The 25,476-nt window shown below is 43.0% G+C and overlaps 1 protein-coding gene and 1 pseudogene across 17 annotated transcripts in view; one reads left to right on the top strand and one right to left on the bottom strand.

The window, feature by feature from the left end:
* The window catches only part of LRP6 (LDL receptor related protein 6), a 179,443-nt gene that overhangs the window by 60,895 nt on the left and 93,072 nt on the right, over positions 1–25,476 (top strand). For 16 of the 17 annotated variants that reach the window (XM_084811356.1, XM_084811353.1, XM_084811354.1 and 13 more), the window contains 2 exons: positions 3,266–3,400; positions 23,628–24,024. In XM_084811356.1, the coding sequence (XP_084667482.1) occupies positions 3,266–3,400; positions 23,628–24,024 (532 nt within the window). The remainder of the gene's footprint in view (positions 1–3,265; positions 3,401–23,627; positions 24,025–25,476) is intronic. The other variant, XM_084811346.1, reaches the window with a different exon arrangement.
* On the bottom strand, positions 6,564–8,421 carry LOC146340286 (heat shock protein 75 kDa, mitochondrial pseudogene; annotated as a pseudogene).

The following is a 25,476-nucleotide window of genomic DNA, read 5'->3' as shown; positions in this document are numbered from 1 at the left end:
TTGTCATACTCCTTTCCCAATTTTGAACCAATCGGTTGTTCCATGTCCGGTTCTTACTGTTGCTTCTTGACCCTCGTACAGGTTTCTCAGGAGACAGGTAAGGTGGTCTGGTACTCCCATCCCTTTAAGAATTTGCCACAGTTTGTTGTGATCCACACAATCAAAGGCTTTAGCGTAGTCAATGAAGCAGAAATAGACGTTTTTCTGGAATTCTCTTGCTTTCTCCATGATGCAGCGAATGTTGGCGATTTGATCTCTAGTTCCTCTGCCTCTTCGAAACCCCGCTTGTACTTCCGGTAGTTCTCGGTTCGCATACTGCTGAAGCCTAGCTTGTAGGATTTTGAGCATCACCTTGCTGGCATGTGAAATGAGCGCAATGGTGCGGTAGTTTGAACACTCTTTGGCGTTGCCTTTCTTTGGAATTGGAATGTAAACTGACCTTTTCCAGTCTTGTGGCCACTGTTGAGTGTTCCAGATTTGTTGGCATATTGAATGCAGCACTTTAACAGCATCATCTTTTAGGATTTTAAATAGCTCGGCTGGAATACTGTCATCTCCGCTAGCTTTGTTGTTACTAATGCTTCCTAAGGCCCACTTGACTTCACTCTCGAGGATGTCCGGCTCAAGTTCAGTGACCGCACTATCATGGCTATCAGGGACATTCAGATCTTTCCTGTATAGTTCTTCTGTGTATTCTTGCCACCTCTTCTTAATCTCATCTGCTTCTGTTAGATCCCTGCCTTCTTTGTCCTTTATCATGCCCGTCTTTGCACAAAACGTTCCCTTGAGATCTCCAATTTTCTTGAAGAGATCTCTAGTCTTTCCCATTCTGTTGTTTTCCTCGCTTTCTTTGCATTGTTCATTTAAGAAGGCCTTCTTGTCTCTCCTTGCTATTCTCTGGAACTCTGCATTCAGTTGGATATATCTTCCCCTTTCTCCCTTGCTTTTCGCTTTCCTTCTTTCGTGAGCTACTTGTAAAGCCTCATCAGACAGCCACTTGGCTTTCTTGCATTTCTTTTTCTTTGGGATGGATTGAGTTGCTGCCTCCTGAACAATGTTACGGACCTCCGTCCATAGTTCCTCAGGCACTCTGTCTATCAGATCTAATCCCTGAAATCTATTCCTCACCTCCACTGTATATTCATCAGGGATATGATTTAGGTCATACCTGAACGGTTTAGTGGTTTTCCCTACGTTCTTCAATTTAAGCTGAAATTTTGCAAGAAGCAGCTCATGATCTGAGCCACAGTCAGCTCCAGGTCTTGTTTTGACTGACTGTATGGAGCTTCTCCATCTTTGGCTGCAAAGGACATAATCAATCTGATTTCGATATTGACCATCTGGTGACGTCCATGTGTAGAGTCGCCTCTTGTGCTGCTGGAAAGGAGTGTTTGCTATGATCAGCATGTTCTCTTGGCAAAACTCTATTAGCTTTTGTCCTGCTTCATTTTGTACACCAAGGCCATGCCTGCCTGTTATCCCGGTGATTTCTTGACTTCCTACTTTAGCATTCCAATCCCCTATGATGAAGAGGACATCTTTTTTTGGTGTTAGTTCTAGAAGGTGTTGTAGGTCTTCATAGAACCGATCAACCTCAGCTTCTTCGGCATCAGTGGTTGGGGCATAGACTTGAATTACTGTGATGTTGAATGGTTTGCCTTGGATTCGTACTGAGATCATTCTATCATTTTTAAGATTGTACCCCAGTACTGCTTTTCCCACCCTTTTGTTGACTATGAGTGCTACTCCATTTCTTCTAAGGGATTCTTGCCCACAATAGTAGATATGATGGTCACCTGAATTAAATTCGCCCATGCCTGTCCATTTTAGTTCGCTGATTCCCAAGATGTCGATGTTCAATCTTGCCATCTCATGTTTGACCACCTCCAGCTTACCTTGATTCATTGATCTGACATTCCAGGTTCCTAAACAATATTGTTCTTTACAGCATCGGATTTTCTTTTCACCACCAGACACATCCACAGCTGAGTGTCCTTTCGGCTTTGGCCCAGCCGCTTCACTCTTTCTGGCGCTACTTGGAAATACCCTCTGCTCTTCCCCAGTAGCATATTGGACACCTTCCGACCTGAGGGGCTCATCTTCCGGCGTCATATCTTTTAGCCTTGTGATACTTTCCATGGGGTTTTCTTGGCAAGAATACTGGAGTGGGTTGCCATTTCCTTCTCCAGTCCTTGGGAGTCTCAGTCCTTGGGCAGGCATATATGGTGGGGGGGAGGTGCTCCCTCAAATATCAAGGTCCCAAGCCGCTTAGGGCTTTAAATGTCATTACTAGCACCTTGATTTCTGAGTGTAAGTGTATCGGCAGCCCGTGCAATTCCTTTAAGACTGGTGTTATGTGATCTTTGCAAGGTGTTCGAGTCAACAGTCTAGCTGCTGCATTTTGCACTAGCTGCAATTTCCAAGTCGTCTTCAAGGGCAGCCGATGTACAGTGCATTGCAGTAGTCTAATCGGGAAGTTATCAGCACACGTGGCTAGGTTATCCCTGTCCAGGAAAGGCCATAGCTGGCAGATCAGCCAAAGCTGGCCCCAACTACTCTGGGCCATGGAGTCCACCTGGGGCTCCAGTGACAGAAATGGATCTAGGAATACTTCCACGCTACACACCTGCTCCTTCACGGGGAGTACAACTCCATCTAGAACAGGTCACGTACCCAATTCCCAGACTCGGGAACCACCGATCAACAGAACTTCTGTCTTGTCAGGATTCAGCTTCAGTTTATTGGCCTTCATCCAGTAATAGGTCTTCTACTTTTGGAGGGTACTGACCCTAGAGATGGGAGTGCTGAGCATATGGGAAAAAAAGCAGATGATCGCTCAAAATTATGGTTTACCTGTATATTCTGAAGTGCAAACTGTGATGTGGATTCTAAACTATGGTTAACACAACATGGCTTAGTGTGATGACTGAACGGAGCCATTTTGTATTCTTGATTATAGTATTTTTAAATTAAAAATTAAGTTGTTTCTTCTGTGGCTATACCAATACATTTTTAATTCTCTTTTGTAAGATGTCAGGGTGCCAGGCTTTTGCACAATACAAATTTTTGCCTTTTGTTAGCCAATTCCTTTGCTCATAAACAAAGGCTTCTGTAATGCCTTTTGACTTAAATGGTGTTTCACAAGAAGCTGTGTTGAATGGATCACCAACTGAGGTCATATTTCTTTTATTTCTGTCTCTTGATGTGGAAGGTAATGCTATTTACTACCATCAGGAGAACTGATCTGTGTTTTCTCTGTATTTAGCAGCTACAAACCCATGTGGAACCAATAATGGGGGTTGCTCCCACTTATGTTTGATGTCTCCTGTCAAGCCCTCTTATAAGTGTGCATGTCCCACCGGTGTGAAACTCCTTGAGAATGAAAAGACCTGCAAAGATGGTAGGTTATGGTTTTAAATGTTCTTCAGAGAATAAAGTTAAAACTGGCAAAGAGATCTGCTGGCATAGTTGGATAGTCTGTCTTTCTGGCAATTGTGCCTGTAGTCAGGTCCAGCATGTGAGATAGTGTCACTTTAGCACATACTGTAGCAGTGATTCTCAAACTGGGGGTTTAATTTTTGTGAACCACCCAGAGCGCTTTGGCTATGGGATGGTAAAGAAATGTAATAAATAATAGGGCGGAAGATAACCTGGAGGGAAGTGTATGCAAAGTTCTAGGGAAGAAAAGCACCTGTATCAGGCAGAGCCAAAACACTCTTCTCCCAGCAGCAAAGGTTTAGTGTAGCAGTGGATTGCATACATAGGATTTGGGTGAGGATTTTGTGTGCTCATATGCTAAAGAGATGGTTGGAAGTGCACTGGGGCTTGAAAGGAAGAGTAAGTTTAGAACTGGGGCAGGATGAAAATGAGATACACTATGCACTTATCCACCCCCTCATACCTTTGTGCAGTTTTGTCTTTAGTATAATCAGCTGCAAAGTAGGCAGTATTACTATGCGGGATAAAATGGAGGAGGAGGATAATGTAAGCAGCCGTGGGTTCCTTGCAAGAGGAAAAGGGGCGGGATAGAAATGCAGTAAATAAAAATAAAAATATAGGCCTGACTTTATGCCACTACTAGATTCATAGGCCTTCCTGTTGTTACCTAGGTGTGTCATAAATACCCACTGACATGGCACCCAGGTGGGTTGTCACCAGTAATATACAAAATATTGCTAAGGGATGAAAATGCATTTCATGGAACAAATAGACAAGCTGGATAAAGTCTGTGTCCTAAAATTGGATGGGTATTTAGAGGTACTCACTCAGTGTTTACAGTATTTGCAAGCTACTTTGCGACATAGTTTTACAAGGTCGTCTGCAAAATAATGAGAATACAAATCTACAAACCGAATTTAAACCATGTTAACAAGTGTGAAACTAATTAAATTAGTCAAAGCAACAATAGTTTCCCAGTATTATTTATTTATCATTCACATCGTGTTACAATAAAAACATAGAGCATAATAAATATGAAATATAAAATATAGACAGGAAAATTACAAACGTATGTCTAGGTTACAGATATAGTTTTTTACTTCAGTTGTCACAGCCAGGAAATCAGCAAAGTCTCCACTGTAAGCTCAGTTTTGACACTCTGTCACTATATGTTGGATCGTTTGTTTTTCAGCCCCACAATCACAATTTGATGATGTTATTTTGCCCCATTTATAAAGGGCATCTGCACATCTACCATGACCCGTGCGAATTCGGTTCAAGGTTGTCCATATCGCACGGGGCTGGTCAAATCCAGGTGGTTTTTCCAAAATACAGGGCAAGCTTCGGCATTGTGGAGGGAAGTTTCCTAGCCATTGTTGTTTCCACGTGTTGTGGATATTGAAATCATCTTCTAGAAGAGCTTTAGCGGTAGAAATGGCTGGATGTCTCAATCTTAACCTATTTCGCTCCAAGTAGATTATGTCATTTAATATTGGTAGCTGGAGATTGTCAATAATCTTCCGATATTCTTGAAGAAGGGTGCTGTTTTGTCTTGCATCCGGAGGTGGTATGTGGCTCAAAACAGGCAGCCAGTATGTGGGAGTAGGTCGAATCTACACTAGTTCCCCAGTGTCTAGTGGAATAAGAATGCTTTAATCAGTTTTCAGGAAGGGTCAGGAAAGAAGAGAAACAAGTTTGGCAAGGAAGAAAAATAAGGAGAAGGTCCTCAGGATAAGGGAGAAAAACCAGACCCCCTTTTTTCTAGTGTTTTTCTGGACCTTTACATCTGGCTGCCTTCTTCTAGCCAAGAAGGGCAAGGGTTGCAGACTTCTCCAAGTATCTGTCAGGGGCAGTTTTTTTTAAATAAAGGGTGGTAGTGGGGTGCCCAAACAGAGCCCGCATACTTTCTCCCCTCCCCAGACCCCTCCTTCCAGAGGCAAATCATTTGCTTTACACTCCAGTTACGTGTACAGTGTTCAAAGTAAGTCTCCCTTCTGTGACTTCCTGCTGTTGTGAGTGCTCATTCATCTCTCCTCTGGCTGTGGCTTGCCTCATCAGTTGTCCTCCGTGGACACCCTCCAGGAATGAACTAAAAAAACATACAGACTCCAAGGCAGGGTGTCCCGGAGGAACACTTTGCCTGATTTCCCCAGTTTAGTCTTGTTTGGCTTTGGGGTTTAGTAAGGTTAGTAATAGAGTGTTTCCGATCAACCCCAAGCTCCAGCCAGTCCTGGTGCTCGCTTTTTAAAAATTCTGCGAGCACCTGCTCAGTGCACTCTCTAATCGCCTCCACTCACTCAGTCACTCACCTGGATCAAAGCAGCAGCAACGTGAAAAAAGCATCAGTTGTGTGAAGACAGCCATACGCTGGTCTAATTCAAAGAGAGAGAAAAAGCGAGAAAACACCGAGAGCCAAACTACACCTTACTTTAAAGATGTAGGTAACAATGATGTCTTTTTTCTTTTCTGTTTTTTTACTCAAAACCAAGTGCGAGGTGTCCAGTTTGGATCAGGACCTAGCATGGGGGAGGGGTGTTAACCCTTACTAGATGAGCTTGATTAAGAAAAGAGAACATATAATGAGGGCCACTGATTTTAACGAGACTTGCTTTCAAGTGAGTATACATAGGATTCTAACAGCCTGGGAGCAGTCTCCTCCTGAGTCCACTGTATTCAGGACAAACAGGTGGCAACAGAACAGAATACAGAACAATACAAGCATCTCAGAACTGAAATAATGGACTTTGCTCAAGACAGAGTGACTGTGAGCCCTTGAGGGCCGCTAATATTAGCACCGAATCTGCAGAGGAGCTCAGGAAGACCCTGACAGTCAGTTAGCCACAACATAGAGACTCCCAGACCAATTCAATCGTGTGCAGATTTGAAAAGAAAGAACAATTCCACGTGGATCAACTACAGCTCATTTTCAGCAGGGTAAAAGCCAGATTTGAGACCAGTGGCTGGCCAAGTGCCAGGCTGCTTCCTTAAAAACACCTGGGAAAAGCAAAGCCAGTCACAAAGGTAAAATTCCTTCTCTGGAGACAGATGGCATTTTCCAGCATCCTTGGAACCTGTGTAGAATGTCACTCTTGGAAGCTATCGGAGCCATATTCATGACTTGGCTCTCAGTTCTCCAGGACTTTGGCGAGAAGCTTGTTCAGCTGGTTCACCATTGGGAGAGGTCATCATTCAGCCACTATCATTGCATTGTCATAGATATGATCAAACAGCAGTTGGGCCAGGTCAGGCTGGCTCGACCACAGCTGGCTGAGTTGTGTCATCAGAACATGCCCTCCGTTTATATCCAGCATGGGTTGTAGCATCTGGGCTTATTTCTCATTGGTCTGGGCCAGCTTCTGCATGCACGTAAAGAGGGGGCCAGCAGCCATCTCCAGCACTGTGATCATGGCCGGATGCATATCCAGATGCAAAGTCACCTCAAGAGCCAAGAATATTTATCATCAAGGCAAGGAGGTCCTCTGCATCCTGGGAACTCAAGCATTCTACAGCTGGGCAGCTCTCCTCGTTTTTCACCTTATAGTGGTCAGCAGTAATGTCTGTCTCCATGGACGTCAGCTGCTTCTTGTCAAACTCCTGGAGGTGCAGAAAAGTCGGCTAGTCGAACTGCTCATAGCAGAACAGCACCTCTGCATCCTTTGTCTTCATGGCTTTGTAGTATGGAGAGTACTAAGCCAGATGGTGATTGAGGACACATAAGTAATAGATGTTTCTGCTGCCGACTGGCATGCAGCTAGCATATTGCAGGAGACTGGTCAGCTGGCTGCAGGGAGTGCTGAGGTCTCACAGTGCAACAGCTTACTTATGTCCTCGTTGACCTCCTGCTTAGCAATTGTGACAGTCCCCTCACACATAAATGGCCCATAGTCCTCAAAGAACTTGGCATATTTCTTGGGAGCCCTCTTTCTCTGGTCAATGAGAAAACCTGATTAGCCTCTGCTGCAAGACATTCCTGAGCATTCTGATAAGGGTGCTCTCCTGAAGGAGCTCCTGACTGAAGTTCAAAGGGGATATTCTTGCTGTCCACAACTCCTTTTAGGAAGCACATTTGGGCAAGTTCTCTATGGCTTTGGTCAGCATCAGGACCTTGTGACTGGAGAGGGCAACATCAGATCCCAGCTCATGGCTGACATCAAATATGGAGGGCTTTGACTCTGGCACATAGAAGATGCTGTAGATGTTGATGGATTGGGTCTGTCTTGTAATGGAGGACATAGCAACGCTTATCATAGGCCTGGGCAACGAAATGGTAGAACACTTTGTGTTGTCAATCCCCAATGTCCTTGGGCTCTATCATCTAGAGGGCCTACAAGGTGTTGATGCACTGTATTGATACCCATTGAGGAAGAAGGGAAAGCTGAGGGAGTTGGTGTAACTTGTGATGACCTTTTTGACTCACACTTTGCTTTCAAACTCCTTGCAGCTCCCCTTGAGATGGAGAATTCTTTTGGTCCCAGCTCAAACTCCAGAGGCTGCTGAAATCTCAAATGTCCCTGAACCATCCAAATACTAGCAGTAGCCAGTGCTGCCCAACTCTGTTGACTGCTAGAAAACTTCTACTCAATCAGCCACCATAAAGGAAGAGTAGAAACCCACTTGAAATTGGGCCTCAGCCTGGTTCTGTAGCATCACCAGAAAGGCCTTAGAGCCAGATCTAGCAATGCAACTCAGGTTAGATAGAAGTCCTCCCTAGGGGGGACTTCCCCCCATTCTGGCAGGATCTTTCCTTCAGACATCAATTTGTGGTGCAGTTTTTCCAGAGTATCGCTGCCACTGGAGAACAGCTCCCAGAAAACCACCTCCTTCTCTGAATAGAGGGAGTGGGCCACCATGCCCAGCACTTTCTGCGGCTTGGCCTAGAACTTGTTCTTGGAGGTGGAATCTGGGATGTTGTTGGGGTAGCTAGCTGACCAGCCTGTGCAATGGACAAACCTTCTCCTCCTCGTCACTGTGGGGAGCCCACATATTTCATCTGCGACTGGAGGCCCAGCTCAGCTCAGGTATTGCCAGTGGCAGGAGGGCCCAGTGCAGAAGCAGCACTCTTGGCCCTGCTAGAGGTGAGAAGAAAGCAGAGGCTTGGAGGAGCAGCAGCAGCTCCCTTCCTTTCTCCTGAGTGTGCCCTTTGTTCCCTGTTGTGATCCCAATCCAGATTGGGGGCCCTGTACCTGGAATTTACATTGACAAAATGTGATCCATTCAGAACTGAACCGGGACCACAGCAGGGGGGAAAGAGTGAAAGCTCCCCAATCCCCTACGCTAGGGTCCCGCTGCAGATCAGGTCCCTTGTGCCTAACTTTGAATAAAAAAGAAAACTATGATTTAGTTCGATGCAGACAAAGAGAGCGGCAAAAGCTGGGGGGGGGAGAGGGAGAAAGAAGCTGAAGTGAGTGTGTTTGTGTGCACAGAGTCTGTGTTTTATTATGTTGAATTGAGAAGAGAGGGACAGGCTGCTACTGCCCCTCAAATGTGGTCTGGAGACTAGAGGGAAGCAAGTAGGTAATTTTTTTTTTTGAACTTGTGGTTCTATTTATTTATTTATTTATTGCATTTATACCCCGCCTTTCTCCCTCTCGCAAGGAACTCAAGGCGGCTTACATTATCCTCCTCCTCACCGTTGTATCCTCACAACAACAACCCTGTGAGGTAGGTTGGGCTGAGAGTCTGTGACTGGCCCAAAGTCACCCAGTGAGCTTCCATGGCCAAGTGGGGACTAGAACCCGGATCTCCTGGCTCTCAGTCCGTCACTCTCACCACTACACTACACTGGTTTTATTTTTCTCTCCTGACTTTTGCACTCTCAGTTGATTTCTGCTGCCCAGTTTCCTTCCTCCTGCTTCTTGTTGTTGTTTTCCTCCTCCATTTACTCCAAGGATGGGGAACATTTGTCCCAGGGGCTGCATGCAACCCCCATCCGGCTGCCAGTATTGGTGGTGTAAAAACATTTTTAAAAGAAAAAATGTTGATTGTAGCACTACAGAGCACAACAAGGGTCAAATGTAGCTTGTTTGCAAGCTGCATTTGACCCTTGTAGCACTCCATACTGCTCTGTATGCCCATTTCCCCCCTTAATCCCCCCCACACTGCCACTGAATTTGGGGGTGCAGGGGGGCAACTGCTGATTTTTAAGGGTTTTTTTTCCAGATGTGTGCATGCAGCTCACAGGTAGGGCGGCGGCGGGGATATGTTTGCTTCTGGTCTTTCTGATTTCTGTTGCATTAGAAAAATGTGGCTTCAAAGGAGTGGTTTTGTATGCTGTGGTGTTCAGAGACTGCCTCCTCCCTTCCACCATGCACTCAGGATCTTGGTCAAATCGCTTGTCTCTGTGGTTTCTGCTGGCTGGAGCAGAAAAAAAATGTGTGTTCAAAGGAGCGGTTTTGTGTGCTGTGGTGTTCAGATCTCACCTCTCCCTTGCCAGTCAGCATCTGGGAAATGTCACTTGCCTATTTGCCTCAGTTGGCCTTTCTGTGAAATGGGTTTCTATTAGAGCTCAAAAATATGGGTTCAAAAGTGGTTTTTGTGAGTTGTGATGCTGAGACCCCACCCCTCTCCCATGTTCTCAGGAAATTGATGAAGTGACTGGCCTTTTCATCTTGGTTTGCTTTTCTGTAAAATGGGTTTCTGTTGGTGCTCTGACTCCATCCGTTGTTAGCTACCCTACCCTTTGCCCCATCAGCCATACTGGGCACCAGCTGCTACACAGCTTGGTAAAGGGCAAGTCCAGATCACAAAGCTTCAGGCAGCTGATTCACATGGGCATGTTTCTATCACTTGATGACTGTAGCATCAAGTGGTGACATGTATGTGCAATTGGAAGTTTGGTATCCTCTCCAATGACCTCAAATGCAATGGTTTTAAAATAGTCAGCTCACACTTTCTAGTTGTAGGTAAACCAATGACAGCAATGTTGAGGGTATAAAACAGACACATTTTAAACAAATGTCCATATTTTACTTGGGAATATACATGGCTTTTAAAGTCTTTTCTTGCAGCATTTTGCAGGATGCACCACCTACTTCTTAATATGTCCTCGCCTTGTTTTTCCCTCATTGTTTTATCATGGCTGCATGAATCTATCAGAAGCTTACTTCAAATAATTTGTGTCTGATGTGTAGAGCAAATTAAACCCCTCTCTCTCTCTCTCTCTCACTCACTCCCGCTCTCAAAGGACTGGAAACTGAGCTTGCAAAATTTGTCCAATAAATTACCAACCCATGTACAAAAACGCTTCCCCACCTCTTACTGCGTGAGCTATTGATGCATCAGCTAATATTGTTTATTTTGCCTGTCTAAATAGATTATCCCAGGCAAGGGGTATGAGTATAGTTCTGCAAAGCTAGTTTAAACTTATTTTAAATAACAATCTTCATAAAATAATTTAAATGATGACATCTGATGTCATCTAGAGGCCTGTATTTGTCAGTTTTCTTTCATCTGTTCCCAGTTGTCACCATGGAAAGCTAATGGAATAAAACAGAACCATGGTTGCAGGAGATATAAATCAAAAAATCGACTTTGCATTCAGAGTACAGAAATATGCTTTCAATGTATATCTGCTTAGAATCACTTAAGACACAATATGGCGTGATACAGTGGCACATTTAGACCCAGGAGGCCCAAATTAAAATCCCTTCTCAGTCATGAACCTCACTGGGTGACCTTGAGCTAGTCACTTTTCTCCCAGTCTAGTCTTCCTCATAGGATGATTGTGAGGTTAAGATGAGGAAAACTCCATGCATGTTACCTTGAGCTTCTTGGAGGAAATATGGTATGAAAATGTAATAAAGTAACGAACAAGATGCCCTATACCAGGCAGATAACATTCCTGAAGTTCAAATAGTATCGTTGGTACTATTGAGAGGTGTACACTGAAGGACTGCAAAGTAAAAAACAGACAAATTTATCTAGCCAGGTGGTTATTTGCTACACACTAGAGCTAACATGGTATTAAAGGCCTGTCTGTAAGAACACGCCTTGCTGGATCAGATCAAGGTCTGTCTACTTCAGCATTCCGTCTGTGTTGGAGACCAGCCTGCTGTTTCTGAGAAACGTGCAAGAACATGATAATCTTTCACTTTTGTTTCTTCTGGTTACTCAGAGGTATATTGCTTCAGTAGATCGAGGTTTTATTCAGCTATCATGATTCATAGCTATTGAGAAACCTACCCTCATCCATGAATTTCCCTAACTCCTTTTTAATACTTCTCTATGCTAGTGGCCATCAACTACATCTTCTGGATATATATAATTTATAATTATTTTATAATGCTATATATGAACCAAACAGAAGCCATAAGGTCAATAACAAAACAAGGACAACAACAAAACGAAATAAACAGTGTTCCCTACAGCGTGGAAGTATCTTATGGTTTGTTATACCAGTGGTCGCCAAACTTTTTTGATCGCACACCCTATCAGTGAAAAAATTTTGAGCATGCACCACCAATATATGTGTATTTATTTATAAATTATATACATGTACTACTGTACTAATATATTATGTACTACTGTACTAATATATTATGTACATTATAAAACATACACAAAAATAAAAATTAAACAGGATGCGATAAAGATGGAATAAACAATATTTTTAAAATATTATTTTATTTATTAACTGTACAAAAAACCTTTTTGCTCTCACATAAAAAATATTTTAATATAATCTGTAAATCCACTTAACTGTGCACATGTCATTGCTATATGCTGATGATCGATCGAGGGCACGACTTTCAACTTGCAAAGAGGGAAAGGTCTCCTTGCAAGGAGGGGAAAGGCATGCTTGGCTGGGCTCCTGCCTGCCCCAGAGCCAGGAGTCCTGGTCGCCAGCCCCCCACCCTGCGGAGTCCCCACTCCTTGGCCGACTGGTGGCTTGGCCTGAGCTGTTAACCCTTCCTGCTCTCCTTCTGCGGGTTGGCAGCTGAGAGGAAAGTGCCCACTTCCTTCTTGGCTTCATTCTGCAAAAGGAGAGTGGGAAGGGTTAATCTCCTTCCCGCTTCGCTGAGTGGGAAGGGTTAATCTTCCTGCTTTCCTTCAGCCACTGCCGCCACCCTCCTTGCACATGTCAGCTTGTAGGAGCAGCAGGAGGCAGCTTGCGCACCCCAGTGGATTGTCTTGTGCACCCCACTTTGGAGACCACTATGTTCTACAACCACGTATCATCAACAGTTTGGAATACAATTATATTCTGGTTACGTCGTCATCTGTCCAAAAAGAGTGCTGGAGTGCTGGTGATTTAAACTTAGGGAGAGCTCTGTTGATGAGTTGAATAAATGGGTACCAAATCTCAATACATTGATCATGCTTAATGCTTTCCCTCATTAATCTGTTGTAATGGATTAAATTTCCTAACAACGCCAGTTGCCGTAGTTTACTGAACCAGCCTGAGATTGTAAATCCTGAGGAAGATTTCCAGTGGTGGGCCACTCCGGTCTGGCTGCCATGAGCAGAAGACCTAGCACAGCCTTCCCCAACCTGGTGCCCTTCAGATGTGTTTGACTGCAACTCCCATAATTCCCAGCAAGCATGGCCATGGAGAAGAATGCCCTAGTAGGTATTTGTGATGTAAGGGTACCTGCACACTATCTGAGATGGAGAGCAGTCCCAGCAGGTTATCTGGGTCAGCGATATGGGAAAATACATCTCAGAGGATCCCAAAACTTCCAAACAAAACTTTGTGTTTGAGGGCATGTCCACCACATGTGAAACAAAGTCCCTAAGCCTCCACACATCCTGTGGCATTTGCGGGGGTGGGGGAGTGAATTATTCATATACTGCAGCTTCACTGGGGTATAATAACACTGGAGAGTAACTTTAATTGCCACCTCTTTCACTTTAGTTGATGTTGTATTAATAAGGGGTTTCTAGTGCCAGATTTTATTCTGGCCAGTCTTTTTAACGGTGCCACGCACATCATTCTCCCAAGTGGTTTTCAGACCTTGTGGAGTTTGTTTAGCCATTGATCACATAGTGATTCTAAAGGCATTAGCAGTTGGGAGGCTTTCCTGTTAGCAGCTTTGTTCCTTCTTTTTCTTCTTTGCTAAGATTGTGATTTGGAGTTTCTGCAACCATCCTGCCCTAACATCACCCAATTTTGCAACTAAAAGGCAGTATCTAATGTGGCTGTTCTGCCTCTGCTGGTTCAGTTGCGCCCAAGGGAGTGACTGCTTGTTCAGTGAAGCTTTTGTGCTTCTAAAGGGTGTATGTGGGGGTAGGGATTAATGGTATATGTAGACCAATCCTATATAGGTCTACTAAAAAGTAAGTCTCACTGAATTCAGTGGGACTTACTCCCATGTAAGTATGCATAGGATTGAAGCCCTAAGAAAATGCTGTGTGTGTGTGTGTGTGTGTGTGTGTGTGTGAGAGAGAGAGAGAGAGAGAGAGAGAGAGAATGTCTTGGGGGGGGGGGAGTCCATGACCATGAATGCATTTGGGCTTGTGTGTGTGCTTGCATGAGCTGTGTTGTCTGGTTTTTCTCTCCCCCCCCCCTCCCCCGAGCACTCATGATTTTAAAGACAATTTATTCAGTTTCCTTGTCTGTGAATGTGGTTGTTGGAATAAAAAAATGTGACTTCAGAGGAGTGCTTTTGCATGGATTATTATTACTATTGCTGTTACAACATGCAAAAGGATGGATTTTGAATGTTCTGCAAACTTGCTGATGTGTTTGGCTGTGGGTTATATCAGCTCTTGGGTATAACAAGTTGGGTATAACAATACCCATATTGTTGGTAGGGATAGTAGTGTATGACATCATTGCAGTGTAGTCCAGAATTGTTACCTAGTTGACTAGTGGGTTGGGTTGTTTTTATTTATTTGTTTTTAGGGAAATGCAGTGGGGGGGGGGGGGTTGGACTGTGAAGTATTCCATGGAAAGAAGGATACTTACCTTCATTTCCTTCATTAAGTGTCCTGACCTCCCTGTTCATTACCCCCCCCCCCACCACACACACACACACACACACACACAGGGAAGCAGACATGGCTGTACTGGAGAGAGGGCACTTAGAAGCGATAGTGTCAACTTCCTTGGACATTCTTCCACTGATCAGCCAGGTCTTCAACAGTATTGCTGACATATGAGGTAGGAATCTCCCCAAGTGCATTCAGAATCTATTCAGATCCATCAGGCGCATGGGGCAGACCATTTTAACAAGTCCACCACTCCTACAGAGGTTTGAGCCAGCAGCCAGTGTAAAACAACGAGAAAGTGATCTGACCATGACAACAGAGTCACATATAGCTTCTCCATCTTTGGAACACGAACTATGTCACTTCTGGCTCCAAGATATCCTTTTTCAGATAGGGCAGTCAGAACTATACACAGTGTTTTAAATGCGGCCTCATAATGGAATTGTATTATGATATTTAACTGTTACTTACTTTTAGTTTTATTCCCCAATAATTCCTTTGTTCAGTATTTGCCTGTTCACTGTTGAAGCATATTGATTTGACACTTTCAGTTATCCTTTCACTATGACCCAAAGATCTCTTTCATTGGCTGTCAGTTCAAACACTACATGTGAAGTTAGAATCTGTATTTTTTTTCTCTCCCCGTGTTCATCACTTTACTGATGATGCACACTGCTTTTCAATAGCATGCTCAGCAGCAAATAAAATCAAAATTGCATAAAGCATTTATACTGATCAATACATAACATTAAAAATAAATTTATGAATGTGATAAGTAATTTTCTTGTAGAAAATTTAGGGTTGGCTTCTCCATCTGCCCCTGATCAGTGTTGAATGAGAATGCGGCAGCCCTGGAAAATGAAGACCAGGTCTTGTCTCCTCTTTCTTCTGTGGCAGCTGAGGCTCCCTGTAATAACAGCAATTCAAGTGATAAGCAGTAGATTCAGGGTAGACAAAACAAAGTACTTCCTCACACAACACATAATTAACTATGCTATTTGCTGTTACAAGATCTGGCAGATGGCTTTAAAAAAGGATTAGTTTCCTTTTCATGGAAGGTGGCACTATCAGTGGGAAGAGCCAAGCTAACAATCAGAGAAGTATTTATCTGAATAGCAGTTGCCTGGGATGTAAAGGAAGATGGTTGCCTTCATACCCTACTTGTGGGATTCCTTGAAGGAACAGACTGCCCACAATTGGAAACAGTCTGCTGGGCTAGATGGACTTTGGACTTGAACCAGGAGGGCAGCCATTATGCTGTTAGGCAGCAGAGGTGGCAAATTGCATTGTATCTCATCTGCCATGCCACTACCCACCCAACCCATTTTTGAGACTCAAACTAGTTCTTCATATGTAGACTTCCACCTGTTTACTCATTAATGATATTAGTGAAATCAGTTCACTTTATATGTTTGTTTATGTTATAAACCAACAAAAACAAGCATTGAAAGATGTGAAATTGAAGAAAGAGAACCATGTTGTGTGTTATGTCTAAGTCAGGTATGCTGAGTGTAAACAATCATCAGATAGGGGGGAAGCCAATTGTGTTGTTACATCAAAATCCATTTTTCTAAATTAAGTGAAAGCACTCTCAATTGTATATTTAGATCTTTTTTTTTCAAGGATTACAGCAAACATAATTTTTTAAAAAAATCATTCAGACTTTACTGGCTCTTTAAGTAATAGGCATCTTTTCCTCTCTGGTGTATTAGGCTGTAACTTTAGAGAATGTTTGGGAGTGATGGAATAGGATTTCTTAGAACTTGCAGTGCCTTGGCATTGACAGATGATCCATGCAGCCAAAGGTGAACCTGGCTGACTCCAGTGGAGTAGTTTCCATGACAACTAACTTTTTTTGTCTTCTCAGTTTATAGCAGAGATAAACATTCTTGTGTACTTTATTTTAAGTACAGAGAAAAGAAAGTACTTCTTAACACAAGACGTAAGTAAACGTATGGACTTCATTGCCATAAGAATAAGTGATGGCTTAGGTGGCTTTAGGGGAAGACTGGACAAATTTATGGAGGATAGGTCTATCTGAAGCCATTAGCCATAATTCCCTCTAATACCTAATTTGAGTGTGGTGTGCTGACTGCTTTGTAGCCACAAACAAGAGGTGCTCTCTGTGTGCTTGGGGAAACCCTGAGATCTGCAGAAGGACATAGAAAAAATTAAAAGAAAGATAAAGGGGTCAAAAGCAGGTAAAAACAGGTTGAACGAGTGTGTCCTTGTGGACAGAAAAAGGGAAGGGAGAAGGGGTGCAGAACAAAAACCCAGCAAAGCGTTACCTGAGGCTCAGAATGTGGCCATAGCCCATCCCTCCCTGACAAGCCCTCCCAACTTCACTTCGAAAATTAATAGGTCAGCAACCCCTCCCCACAAAAGCTGATGAGAAGCACCTGGCTGATGGGAGCAGCTCCTCAGAAGGTGGAGCTGCTCCCTGAAGGCCAAAGCAGTGACGTGGGGCAGAAAAATTACTGCAGAATTTTCCATGGAAAATTTTCCATTTGATAAGTTCTTTAATAAAAATGCATGTATGCCAGTCGCAAATACAATATTAGGCAAGCTTGGCAATTTCAGGGTTGTAATGTTTTTTTCAGGTGATTGTCCTTAGCAAGTATGTCATTGAGATACATATATGTCTCAGAGTGAAATGAAACTTATAAGTAGTGACAACGAAACTGAAGGCGCCCCAGCATGTTTATGGAAGAGAAATATTTCAACCCTGTTGAAATAGATGAGTGGTTGTCAGCATATCATGCCCATTTCTTTGGGTTACTAAAATTAGTGTGGCAATAGTTTTCAGTACCTTTGGTTTTTTTCTTAAATCTAAACAATGTAAGGAAAGCATGTGCTATTGTCTTTAAATTTTTGCAGATTTTCCAATAAACGTTTCTACATAATGTATCACTTAAATCACATTAAGTGTGCTTCACTTTCCCCCCTCAAATATTTCAGGGCAAATACTTGTGGTGTACTGGGACAAAAAAATAACATGGGGTACTTTTTAAGCTTTGTTTACTAAATGCAAGTAAAATAAACATGTTAAATTAGATCTCTATAGGGCAGGAGTGGGCAGCTTGTGGCCCTCCAGACGTTTTGACCTACAACTCCCAGTAGTTCTAGCCAGCATAGCCAGTGGTGAGGGATGATCAGAATTGTAGGCCAAAACTTTTGGAGGGCCTCAAGTCATGTCGTCCCCCCCCCCCCCAATCCACCCTTCTAGGGCATCAGAACATTTTCTGATACAAACAGAAACGAACCTAATTTTCATTGGAAATTTTTCCAATTCATAATTTTCTGGAAAACCCACATCACTGGGTCAAATCAGTGAGAAAGCAGGTGCAGAGATGGATAGAAACAGAAAGGAGAGTGAAAGATAAGAGAAAGCAGAGGGAAGAAAAATGGTGAAACAGCAAAGCGCATGGAAGGAGAGAGGAATTAAATGTAGTGGAGAAAATAACTGGATGGGAAAAAACAGAGGGCAGACACACCTTCCTATCCCTCCAAGCAACATTTTTTTTACAGGGCCTCACTTGTTATAGCTAAATAGAACCTCAATGTTTGGATGCAGTATATATATGAATATGAGATGCTGTGTTTCTAAGCTTCCTGGAAGGATACAGAACTAACTGAACTTTGAGTCCAATCTAGGTGGGTGGGGTTTTTTTATGTATGGCATAACTTGATTTAATCTGCAGGGTGATTAAAGACACGTTGCTTCTCCCTGCAGCTATGCTGCACAGCCCAATAGGTGTGCCCTAGGAGATCTTGCAGTGTTACAGAGGATGCTGCCAAACAAAAGGAGGAGGTTCCTCAAGTGAAGATACAAAATAAACAAATCAGTGAACCCTTAGAACAATTGTGTGAAAACAGAAGGTACATGAATAAATAATCGCTGGTAATAATCAAATTGATAAACACCTATGCATCAACTAAATATACTTGGTGTACAAACAGCTATGTAATCAAGAATACATATTACATATGGTATATGCAACAATGCTGTAATGAACACAGAGTCTCTATTTAACAAAATGCTATAATACTGATCAATTGTATATTGTCACAAAATATGATGAAAGCTCCGGATTGTATTTTCGTTTCTGTTATCCAGAATGGCAAACTAATTATCTTATTTTCCTCATCGGTTATGGATGGCAGCCAGGCTTGTTCCTCCCAATTACTGTGCTCTGAGACTTTCAAAAATTGCAAAAGCGCTCCAGTAAAACTATTGCCAAAGGCTGTGCTCTTCCAGAGGAGGAATAATATTCCTAATTTTCTAAAGGTTTCCAAGGCCACCCTTATAATAAACACTGGACAGTCAGAAAGACATGAACATGAAAGAGGTAATCCATGGCCGCAAAGGACTGAGAGTGTGGCAGGGCCTTGAAATAGTGGCTGACATATGGTGTTGATGCTCATCAGGTAAAGGAGAGCAGTGATAATGGTGGAAGGACTATGAGAGTCTCAGCTATTTCTCTCATCTTGAATCTGAGGGAGGTTCTCCTGACAGTACCACCTTGGAGAGGGTTCCCATTGGGAAGTAGAATGACTGTCCCACGAATAAAAAGGAGAATCGGAATGGTACCTGGGATGTTCTCTCCATGTGGCACCCCAGCCTCTGCAGTCTGAGTAGAAAGATCTGGAATAAACCAAGTCTGAGGAAACCCTGCAAGAATCCAGGGACCAAGTGACTGGCCAGGGCAGGCAAAAACACAAGGAGGGATCTGAGGGAGTGGGTCTGGCAATCTGTCCTAGAAGGCTGTCCGTCTTGGATATTAATTGCATGCCTGTTCCATAGAAGGATAGGAGAGTTAAGCAGAGGTGGCAGCATCGGTATCAATCCTTAGGTAGTCGGGTTCAGTGTCGGATTCAGTATTGATACATGGTAGTATCTTGGACTGAAATCATCATATTTTTCTCCTTCAGTTTTGACGGCAGCAGCTTATGCACCTTGGTTTTTTCAGATAATTTCGGGGCTATGGTGATATTTAGAGAGTGGGTGGATTGACTCAAACATTCTTAGAGGTGATGGTACCAGTATAAGCATCGGACTTAAGAGTCACGTGAGAATATTCAGAGGAGTTTGACACTGGAGGAAGCAAGGTCTTGGAAAGAAGAGACATCTCCAAGCTTCTAGACAATCAGATAGTGGACTGTTCGTCTGATGGTGCAATGGACACAGCCAGGAATAACATGAGCCATTTGGATCTTGGGTAACAACCCTCTTTGTATCACCCTTGCTAGTGGTTTAGGAATGCACCTATAGGCAGTCCACCTGTTTTCCCCAGGAGACAACCTTTAAGGCACCCTTCTTGCAGGGCTCCAGGTGCACCTTCGAGTTGTCCAAATTCCATAATATGCATAGGAAGTTGGATAACAACTTTGAGTTCCCCCAAACCTCTCACCCCCCAGCCTCCCATTGCCCCCTTTTTGGTGCCTCCCTCCTGCTGTATATCTTGGTTTGGCTCTTGGGTCCTATCTATAACCCAAAGAGGATACCAGATCACATTCGACTCACTTCCCCCCATGGGCACCATATGAATCATGCCTACTTCTGCCACCCTACTCAAAGACATTTGCACCCTCCTAGAGAAGGGAGCTATAGAGACAATTTTGACCCAAGACATTCAAGGTGGTTTCTGTTCTCGGTATTTCATGGTACTGAAGCGGGACAGGGGCCTCCGCCTGATCCTGCTCAGACAAGTGAACCTCTTTATCACTCCCAAGTGTTTTTGGATAATTAAACTTTGAGACACCTACTTTCATATTGCCTTTGCAGATTTGTACGGTGGCTTCCTTCAGTTCGTCATAGGCAGGGATGCCTTCCAGTTCTGGGTGCTGCTGTTTGGTCTAGCAACAGAACCCAAAATGTTCACCAAGTGTATGGCCATCGTTGCAACCCACCCTCACCTACAATGCATCTCCATCTACCCGTATATAGATAATTTGCTTCTCCTGGCTCCATCTGCAAGGGATCTCGTATGCAACATTTCCACTGTGCACCATATGCTTCACACACTCAGCCTCTGCATCAATTTTGAGAGGTCCCACCTGCGCACTTCCCAGTGGATCCAGTGCATAGCAGTGGTCCTGGGCTCCACCATGGCCCAGGCATATCTGCCAGGTGACAGAGCGGAGACCCTCATGGGTTTAGCTCATAAGATGTCTCTCAGATGTGAGAACCCACAGCAGCCTCGATACAGAGGCTACTTGGTCTCCTGGCAGTACTACCACCATCGTTCATTTTGCCTAACTTCAGAGGTGTCCCCTCCAGACCTGGTTCATATGGTTGTTCAGCCCGATGTGGGACCCCTGATGGACTATTCTGCCCTTACTATGGGTCATTGCTTCCACCTTCAGCTGGTGGCTGGAGAGCTCCAACCTTATGGATGGTTTCCCATTCTGTTAGCCCTCACCATCTGGAACAATAACAAGAGATACTTCGTCATGTGCTGGGGTGCGCATTTTGGTACCCTCCAGGTACAGGGATAATAGTCCAGAGGCAAATCTTGGTGTCATATCAACCTGCTGGAGCTTCTTGCCATCCTGAAGGCACGGAGGGCTAACCTGTCCTTTTTCCACCTTTCTCTGAGTTTTCTTTGGGAGTGGGGGAAAGAGTTGTGCTCCTATGTGTTCTGATTTGGAGGTTGTTCTTCTATTTTTAATGTGGTCCAACGGAGCTCTTGAACAACTTGATTTTATTTGTCTGAAGGCACCTTCTTTATTACTGCTTTTTTAGCAAGTGCAGAAATGCATGTATCAGGAAGCTGAACTCCAGTTTCCCAGCCAAATGATTATTTCCCCAATTCTGCTCAGGATGATGTCAAACACCATTCTGAAGATTGGTTGAACGGATGGTTTAGAGAGAGCCATCAAGTTCCATAGAGGGGATTGGTCAGCTATATGTTCTCCCAGTGGTTTTGGAGCAGACCTAAGTGATGTTTTTGCTTTGTGACCCTGCCTCCAGTTCTTCCTTCCAGACGCATGGCACTAAAAGTAATGTCAGACTTAATTTTTTTTGGTATTCCGTATTAGATGACTAGCCATTATGTAGAAAGAATAGTCATTACAATTTGAATATCAGACACTAATCTTAGAATGGGGTTGGATATAATTTGGCACCTTCTTGGAGAATTACGGATTTTCCTACGGGTATCAGGGTGAATATCTTAATTTATCTTCTGAAGTGGCCTATAAGATGTCCATAAGGTGAGAGCCAGAGCACAGAGCTCTTCAGTAAACAAGGCTGCTGCTTGTTGTCATTTTAAGGAGCCTGATAGTGTTTTAAGATCTACTAATTTGCACCCACAGGGTAAAGAGTCTGAAACCACAGTAAGTGGAGAACATAAATAGCAATGTGGGACAGGGCTTTATTTTTCATTGGGAAAAAATCCATTCCCTAAGTTCATTAGTAGCAATGCATGGATGCCAATTGCAAATACGATATTAAGCAAGCTTGGCCATTTTAAAGTTGTAGATCGGTGATTGTCAGCATATCATGCACACTTCTTCAGGTTGCTAAAATGTATTCGTGTGTTAACAGTTTTCATTACCTCTGGGTTTTTTCCTTAAATTTAAACAATGTAAGAATATCACATGCTATAATTTCTACATTATAAAACACTTAAAGCAAATTAAATGTGCTTTAATTTTTCCGCAAATATTTGAGGCGAAATAAGTTGTGGTGCATTCTGCCAAAAATAATAATATGGTATACTTTTTAAAACTTTGTTGTTTCCTAAATGCAAATAAAATAAACATGCTTAATTAGATCACACTCTAGGGCAGCCTTCCCCAACCTGATGCTCTCCAGATGTTTTGGAATACAACTCTGAGCATTGGGCCATATTGGTTGGGGCTAGTGGTACCTGAAGACGAAAGCATCTGGAACCAGGTCGGGGAAGGCTGCTGTAGGGCATCAGAAAAGTTTTCCATTTGAATTTCCCCATGCAAATTAACCTAATTCAAAATTTCCTGGAATACCCAAATCACTAAACACAGGTTGTACCTGGAACAAAATGTCTCCTAACAGGAGTGCTCTTATTCAAGATTGTAGCCAGCAAGCCATGCCCTTTCCCAGAATACTACGCTGTTCCTCCTCATTTTCAGTTTTTTTTCCAGCTGACATTCAACATTTCATGGGTACTGAGCATGGGGGTGGAGAAGACACTTCTATAAGAGTCTCCTGGATAAGATTAATCTAGAATTTATCATGTCCATAGAAGGCCAAATCAAAGTGACTTACAGACCTGCCTCTAATTAGACCTGCCTGTAATTGGGATGATATTTTCACAGAGCAGTTCTCTTAATGGCAGAGACTCATTTGTCTATCCTGACTCTCTCAGATATCTCTTTCAATATATCTTGGTATCAGTCGTGTGTCTTGATTTTCCTGCTGCTGTTTATTAATTAAGCTATTGCTGTTTTGTTATTGTATGTTCAACCACTGCTGGAACTACCCCAGAAATCCCACTTTGTGAGGCAGGAAGGTAGAATATAAATATTGTAATAAAATAAATATTAGGACTTCTCATCAAATCACTGCAAGATGCTTCACACATACTCTCCCATTCCTTTCCACAATATAGATTGACTTTACTTTTTAAAGGAAGAATATTCCCTTAAGCAATGCATCCAGATATTTATTTATTTTATTCAGAACATTTTTATGCTGCTCTTCAACCAAGGCTCCCTGAGTGGCTTACAAAGATCACCAATAAGGCATTAATGTATTATTAATATATATGCTTGAACACTATTGTTAACCATTCATGCCTTGTAACAATTAATAGATTTCCTAGATTAATAGATTTCCTGTAAGTCACTTTGATGGCCCACTTCCTTGAGGGTGGGAGGGAAATCCTAATAGGTTAGGGAACAAACTTTGGAAGAAATAGAAAGCTGACATACAAAACAATTATAACCTACATGTCAGTCAATTAATAATCTAGCGTGAAAGGTATACAATACTTCATACTATTTAGAGGCTTTGTGTGGGATTGAATGTGGGAAATTAGGTTCAAATCTTGCTCAAGTATAACTCTCACAAGGTGGCCTTGGATAAGTGATGAATTGCGCTCTGACATCCCAATCCATCTGATAAGGTTGTTTATTTATTATGTTGTTGTCAGCCTAAATGGGATAAATGTCACATGTGTTGCCCTGAGCATCTTCAGTGAAGAGAAGGATACACATGTAGGAAGTAATAAACAGGATAACATTGCGTTAAGTTTTTAAAACATAAATCTATGCAGGTGCCACGGAATTGCTGCTGTTAGCCCGGAGGACTGACTTGAGGCGGATATCTTTGGACACTCCTGATTTCACTGATATTGTTTTGCAACTGGAAGACATTCGGCATGCCATTGCTATTGACTATGATCCTGTAGAAGGGTACATCTACTGGACAGATGATGAGGTGAGGGCTATCCGGCGCTCTTTCATTGATGGGTCAGCTAGCCAGTTTGTTGTCCAGGCACAAATTGCCCATCCTGACGGCATCGCTGTAGATTGGATTGCCCGAAACCTTTATTGGACTGATACTGGTACAGACCGCATTGAAGTAACAAGGCTTAATGGGACTATGAGGAAGATCTTGATCTCAGAAGACTTGGAAGAACCTAGAGCTATTGTTTTGAATCCTATGGTTGGGTAAGACACACTATTTTATTATAGGGGTTTTAAAAATTAATAATTCTAATATTTAATCGACAACATGTATCTCAGAAACATATGTCTTAGTTCTAGAGTACTTAGATAAGGGACAGGCAACTGGAGGCCTCAGGGCAGATCTATTCCTCAAAGGCTTTCCACCTGGCCTTCAGCATAGCCCTTGATTCCACATAGAGCAGCCCTCCACCCACAACCCCAGACCCAACATACTATTAAGCATCAAGCCTAGCCTTCCCCAACCCAGTGCCCTCCAGATTTTTGGGCTTCAGCTCCCATCAGCCCTCTCCAGTATGGCCAATGTCAGGAATGCTAGAAGTTGTAGTCCAAAGCATCTGGAGGGTGCCAAGTTGGGGAAGGCTGATCTAGCCACTTTCTCCCAAACTGAGACACAATCAGAGGGCTCTCCTACAGTGTGAACTGCAGTAGAGGCTTTGACCTGTTATTAAGCACATCAGCTGCTTCCAAGCACAAACCCAAACACAGGGAAATTGTGTTGAGTAGCTGAAGTGCCTAAAGTAAATCAGAGACAGCCTGGAGATACAGACAAACAAACAGCCCCCTTCACAGGCAACTCTGCTTGGGTTTCTTGGGAGGTTGCCAAATGATTCTACCTGTCAATCAGGCTGCAGCTGGTTGAATGAGACAGTAAAAAAGACAGCGCCAGAAAAGCCCAGCTCAGAGGCTTGATTCATAACATCTGGTTACAAAATCACCTAATCATTTGTATGCTGTATTTCTCTTAAGTGTTTCTAGTTTATGGGATACTATGTTGTGTTTGTTTTCTCTTTCCAGCAGTTTAACATTTTGTAACACTGGTAATTTTTTGTTGCTTTAAAAATATTTGGATCAGTTTTTAAATTGCTCTGGTCTTTTTTAATGGTTGATCTTGTTGACCATGTGATAAGTGCAATATGGCATCTGACTGTGATCTACTTACATGATCTTCAGCTGGGGTGGGCAACACATGGCCCGTGGGTCATACCACTACTCACCCAATATTTTTTAAAATACATTTTTTTAGAAAAAGGTGTCCGTAGTGACTACAGAGTGCCCAAACAGCCAAATTTAGTTTGTTTGCAACAAACTAAATTGCACACCCCTAATCTATGGTTTCATCTTTTCCTTTCAAAATGTGCTAAACAGATACAGATGCAAATGTAGGTTGCAACCTGAAAGCATTAAACATTGATCTGTTTGAAACAACAAATTTGCCTTTATAAGATATCATATATTTATAAGACAAAAGTCACTGGAAAAGACCCTGATGCTGGGAAAGATTGAAGGCAAAAGGAGAAGGGGATGGCAGAGGATGAGATGGCTAGATAGCATTACCGATGCAATGAATATGGACTTGAGCACACTCTGGGAGAAAGCGCAGGACAGGAAGGCCTGGCGTGCTATGGTCCATGGGGTCACGAAGAGTCAGACACG

Source organism: Heloderma suspectum, chromosome 7, assembly GCF_057233095.1.
Source record: "Heloderma suspectum isolate Gila_16-S chromosome 7, 16-S_ref, whole genome shotgun sequence".
Taxonomy (NCBI): Eukaryota; Metazoa; Chordata; class Lepidosauria; order Squamata; family Helodermatidae; genus Heloderma; species Heloderma suspectum.
The sequence above is the reverse complement of the archived record's forward strand: the minus strand, read 5'-3'. Positions and strand labels throughout refer to the sequence as shown.